At 41.2% G+C, this 6,000-nt stretch overlaps 1 protein-coding gene across 1 annotated transcript in view; it reads right to left on the reverse strand.

Moving 5' to 3' along the window:
- Positions 1 to 4,232, reverse strand: part of gnsa (glucosamine (N-acetyl)-6-sulfatase a) — a 31,585-nt gene extending 27,353 nt beyond the window's left edge. The window contains exon 1 of the mRNA XM_062066450.1: positions 3,913 to 4,232. Within this exon, the coding sequence (XP_061922434.1) occupies positions 3,913 to 4,059 (147 nt within the window). The 5' untranslated portion in view covers positions 4,060 to 4,232. The remainder of the gene's footprint in view (positions 1 to 3,912) is intronic.
- Positions 4,233 to 6,000: the final 1,768 nt, after the last annotated feature.

Raw genomic sequence — 6,000 nt, forward strand, 5'->3', positions numbered from 1 at the left:
GATCGATAAACACCCCTATAGTGTATTTCTTATTATCAGTTGCTGTTCCTATATCCTTATTATGCCTCATTTGTAGGTATATTGGAGGTCTTTTAGTTTCCTTTAAGTCCTCTTAATTCAATGTATATCTCATGACACACTATCTGGATGTAATATGGCTTTTCATTTGTTGCGGCTTTGTATTTTTATTCCAATATGGCTCTTTCAACATTTTGGGTTGCCGACCCCTGGACTAAGTACATTATATCAAAAGATGATTCTTGGTTTTTATTCTAATTAGGGTCCAGAAAGCCCAAATAGCAAGGAGAAATTAAAAAAAAGCATGTAAAGAAACAGCACAAGTGAGTGCAAGGAGAAATATTTCATGATGATAATAAGACATATGAAGCAGTGTTGTTATTGGATGCAATCTTACTTGGAGGGGAGGGAGCAGGTGGTAGAGGTGAACAACATCATGTCCCCCCCCTCCTCTCAGTAAGCTGTGGAGTCCCCCAAGGCAGTATATTGGGGCCTTTACTGTTCCCAATATACATAAACGACTTGTCATCGGCATGCGACTGTGAATTGTTCTTGTTTGCGGATGACTCTGCCTTGCTGGTATCAGACAAGGACAAGTCACAGGTGGAGAAAATCCTCAGTGCTGAACTCTGTAGAACTTGCACCTGTCTCGCTGACAACAAGCTATCCATACACTTGGGTAAAACTGAATGCATCCTGTTTGGGTCCCACATCAACCTTAAAGGCCTACTGAAAGCCACTACTACCAACCACGCAGTCTGATAGTTTGTATATCAATGATGAAATCTTAACATTGCAACACATGCCAATACAGCCGGGTTAACTTATAAAGTGACATTTTAAAATTCCCGCCACACTTCCGGTTGAAAAACTCCTTTGGATATGATTTATGCGCGTGACGTTTGAGCAATTTGTTTAATGGACAATGGAGACTGCAAATAAGAAAGTTGGAGCCGGTGGAGCAGCGGACTACAGCAACACCAACACCAGGAGGTTGTGTTGTGTTTTGAGCAGGATAACAGACGCACTACGGTGAGTACAGCTTTGGCTTCCAAACATTTGATCGATTGCCCGTATGTGCGTGTCGATATGTGCATGTGACGTACGTAACTTTGGGGAAATATATGTTTCTTGCCGCCTCTGATGGCGTCAAAAGCGTACAACGCCCGCCGCCGCATCTAAGTTAGCTACGCAGCTAGGTTAGCTTCTGTTTTTTTAGCTTCGCCAAGCGGAATATTATTAATCGTGTATTTACACGTTCATGGTTTAATAGTATTATTGATCTTCTGTCTATCCATCCAGTCAGGGTTTTTTTTATTTAGTTTCTATCTGCATTTGAGACTGATGCTATCGCGTTGGTTACGCAGCTAGGTTAGCTTCTGTTTTTTTAGCTTCGCCAAGCGGAATATTATTAATCGTGTATTTACATGTTCATGGTTTAATAGTATTATTGGTCTTCTGTCTATCCATCCAGTCAGGTTTTTTTTTATTTAGTTTCTATCTGCATTTGAGACTGATGCTATCACGTTGGCTACGCAGCTAGGTTAGCTTCTGTTTTTTTAGCTTCGCCAAGCGGAATATTATTAATCTTGTATTTACATGTTCATGGTTTAATAGTATTATTGGTCTTCTGTCTATCCATCCAGTCAGGTTTTTTTAAAATTTAGTTTCTATCTGCATTTGAGACTGCTGCTATCAAGTTGGCTACGTAGCTAGGTTAGCTTCTATTTTTTTAGCTTCGCAAAGCTGAATTATTAATCGTGTATTTACATGTTCAGTCACTGTGAATGTCCATTTCGCGTTCTCGACTCTCATTTTCAAGAGGATATAGTATCTAAAATGGTTTAAAATACAAATCTGTGATCCACAATAGAAAAAGGAGAGAGTGTGGAATCCAATGAGCCAGCTTGTACCTAAGTTACGGTCAGAGCGAAAAAAGATACGTCCATCACTGCCTTTCAAGTCATTCACTGTAACGTTCCTCATCTACGAATCTTTCATCCTCGCTCAAATTAATGGTGTAATCGTCACTTTCTCGGTCCGAATCTCTCTCTCCATTGTAAACAACGGGAATTGTGAGCAGCACTACCGCATGTGACGTCACGCTACTTCCGGTACAGGCAAGGCTTTTTTTTATCAGCGAGCAAAAGTTGCGAACTTTATCGTCGATTTTCTCTACTAAATCCTTTCAGCAAAAATATGGCAATATCGCGAAATGATCAAGTATGACACATAGAATGGATCTGCTATTCCCGTTTAAATAAAAAAAAATTTTTTCAGTAGGCCTTTAAGAAAGTCAATGACTTCACTATAAAAGTGGGTGACATTGTTATCACAAGGAAGGATGAGGTCACCTACCTAGGTTCCATTCTAGAGGCTAACCTTTCCTGTGATAAAATGGCAACCAAGGTCATCAAAAAGGTTAACCAACGAACGAGATTTCTCTACAGAATCTCCTCTCTGGTCAACAAAAGCACCTTGGGGATTCTGGCGGGAACTCTCGTTCAACCCTTTTTCGACTACGCATGCACCTCCTGGTACCCTAGCACCTCCAAAACCCTCAAATCTAAACTCCAAACATCCCAGAACAAGCTAGTCAGATTACTTCTAGACCTCCACCCCAGATCCCACCTCACTCCTACCCACTTCTCTAAAGTGGGCTGGCTCAAGGTGGAGGACAGAGTTAAACAACTTGCACTGAGCCTAGTCTATAAAATCCGCTACACCTCCCTGATACCGAAGTACATGTCAAACTACTTCCTGAACGTAAATGACCGCCATAACCACAACACCAGGGGGAGCTCCACTAATCACGTTAAACCCAGATTCCCATCTAACAAAGGTCTTAACTCATTCTCTTTCTATGCCACATCAATGTGGAATGCACTCCCAACAGGTGTAAAAGAAAGGGCATCTCTATCCTCCTTCAAAACCGCAATAAAACAACACCTCCAGGCAACTTCAACCCTAAACTAACACCCTCCCTTCCTCATAATACCTCTTCGGATTGTAAATAATCAAATGAAGACACTTTTTCTTATACTTTCTGATCTCTCTCTCTATGTCCACTACTTGCTGTACATATTCTACCAAGTCAGTCCTACACCGTTCCAATGTCCATTTCTCTGTTCTCTATTGTTGATGACTGAAGTGTTGATACCAACCAAACCTAACCCCCCGGATTGTAAATACAGTAATGTAAATAATTCAATGTATATACTCTGATGATTATCTTGTGTGATGACTGTATTATGATGATAGTATATATCTGTATCATGAATCAATTTAAGTGGACCCCGACTTAAACAAGTTGAAAAACTTATTGAGGTGTTACCATTTAGTGGTCAATTGTACGGAATATGTACTTCACTGTGCAATATGGATGGAGAGTCAAAAACTCTTAATTCAATTTATATCTCATGACACACTATCTGGATGTAATATGGCTTTTAATTTGTTGCGGCTCCAGACATATTTGTTTTTTAGGTCCAATATGGCTCTTTCAACATTTTGGGTTGCCGACTCCTGGACTAAGTACATCATATCAAAAGATGAGTCTTAGTTTTTATTCTAATTAGGGTACAAAAAGCCCAAATAGCAAGGAGAAATTAAAAAAAAAGCATGTAAACAAACAGCACAAGTGAGTGCAAGGAGAAATATTTCATATATGTGGGCTCTGTACCGAGGATGTCGTTGTGGCTTGTGCAGCCCTTTGAGACACTTGTGATTTAGGGCTATATAAATAAACATTGATTGATGATGATAATAAGACGCGTTGTTATTAAAAGCAGGTAACTGTGGTGAGTGCAAGGAGAAACGCCCCCTTCCTTCCATTGCACTTAAAGCAGGTCCAGACTGCACAAAAAGGCGACATTGCGAGCACGTCTCACTGACCAGGCCGCCCATGGAGGAGTCCAAGTCGTCGGTGAGGATGAGCACCACGTTGGGTCTCCGGGAGGACCTGGCCACGACTCCGCCCTCGTCGCTCCATAGTGTGACGCAGATGAGAAGACACTTGGATATCCACCCCAGACGCGTCATTTTCACTTCTTAACTGGCGCAACTTTGAACAGCTTCGTCGGCTCACACCGCGTGGGATGTAATGACGACGTGGCAGGGAGGGTTTGAACTTCTTTTAGCTGAAGACACACAACAAAGTGGGAGCCATGTTTACTCCGAGCCTTCACTTCCGTGTTGATGGTCACGTGCTTCCTTCATACCGAAGCCGGCAGGAGTCAGTCGATGTTGCTTTTATAACGTCAACAATAGTCATGCAATTCGGTGTTTTTTTGTAAACATGTTTTTCCCTTTATTTATTATTTGTGAGGATGTAACCTATTTTTTATGGACTTGCCTCTTTGTGATGTTAAGTTCCTGTTATACAGTATATGCCTTGAGCTCTTATTTTGAAGGCGCAAAGAGTGGAAGTGGCGACACGTTGTGGTGGAGCGGAGTTTTGAAAACAAACGAAATAAAAGTGGTCCTCGTGTAAAACTGGAGCCTCCGTGTTTGTTATTTTGTAGTTTTATCCAGTTTAGGCGACATATATAAACTCTCGGTTACAAGTGTAACCTATTTTATGGGCTTGCCTCTTTGTGATGTTAAGTTCCTGTTATACAGTATATGCCTTGAGCTCTTATTTTGAAGGCGCAAAGAGCGGAAGTGGCAACACGTTGTGGTGGAGCGGAGTTTTGAAAACAGACGAAATAAAAGTGGTCCTCGTGTAAAACTGGAGCCTCCGTGTTTGTTATTTCGTAGTTTTGTACAGTATACGCGACATATATAAACCCTCGGTTACAAGTGTAACCTATTTTATGGGCTTGCCTCTTTGTGATGTCAAGTTCCTGTTATACAGTATATGCCTTAAGCTCTTATTTTGAAGGCGCAAAGAGCGGAAGTGGCGAAACGTTGTAGTGGAGCGGAGTTTTGAAAACAGACGAAATAAAAGTGGTCCTCGTGTAAAACTGGAGCCTCCGTGTTTGTTATTTTGTAGTTTTATCCAGTACAGGCGACATATATAAACCCTCGGTTACAAGTGTAACCTATTTTATGGGCTTGCCTATTTGTGATGTCAAGTTCCTGTTATACAGTATATGCCTTAAGCTCTTATTTTGAAGGCGCAAAGAGCGGAAGTGGCGACACGTTGTAGTGGAGCGGAGTTTTGAAAACAGACGAAATAAAAGTGGTCCTCGTGTAAAACTGGAGCCTCCGTGTTTGTTATTTTGTAGTTTTGTACAGTATAGGCGACATATATAAACCCTCGGTTACAAGTGTAACCTATTTTATGGGCTTGCCTATTTGTGATGTCAAGTTCCTGTTATACAGTATATGCCTTAAGCTCTTATTTTGAAGGCGCAAAGAGCGGAAGTGGCAACACGTTGTGGTGGAGCGGAGTTTTGAAAACAAACGAAATAAAAGTGGTCCTCGTGTAAAACTGGAGCCTCCGTGTTTGTTATTTTGTAGTTTTGTACAGTATAGGCGACATATATAAACCCTCGGTTACAAGTGTTACCTATTTTATGGGCTTGCCTTTTTGGGATGTCAAGTTCCTGTTATACAGTATATGCCTTGAGCTCTTATTTTGAAGGCGCAAAGAGCGGAAGTGGCAACACGTTGTGCTGGAGCGGAGTTTTGAAAACAAACGAAATAAAAGTGGTCCTCGTGTAAAACTGAAGCCTCCGTGTTTGTTATTTTGTAGTTTTATCCAGTATAGGCGACATATATAAACCCTCGGTTACAAGTGTAACCTATTTTATGGGCTTGCCTATTTGTGATGTCAAGTTCCTGTTATACAGTATATGCCTTGAGCTCTTATTTTGAAGGCGCAAAGAGCGGAAGTGGCGACACGTTGTAGTGGAGCGGAGTTTTGAAAACAGACGAAATAAAAGTGGTCCTCGTGTAAAACTGGAGCCTCCGTGTTTGTTATTTTGTAGTTTTGTACAGTATAGGCGACATATATAAACCCTCGGTTACAAGTGTAAC

The sequence above is a fragment of the Entelurus aequoreus genome, linkage group LG12, assembly GCF_033978785.1.
Source record: "Entelurus aequoreus isolate RoL-2023_Sb linkage group LG12, RoL_Eaeq_v1.1, whole genome shotgun sequence".
Classification (NCBI taxonomy): Eukaryota; Metazoa; Chordata; class Actinopteri; order Syngnathiformes; family Syngnathidae; genus Entelurus; species Entelurus aequoreus.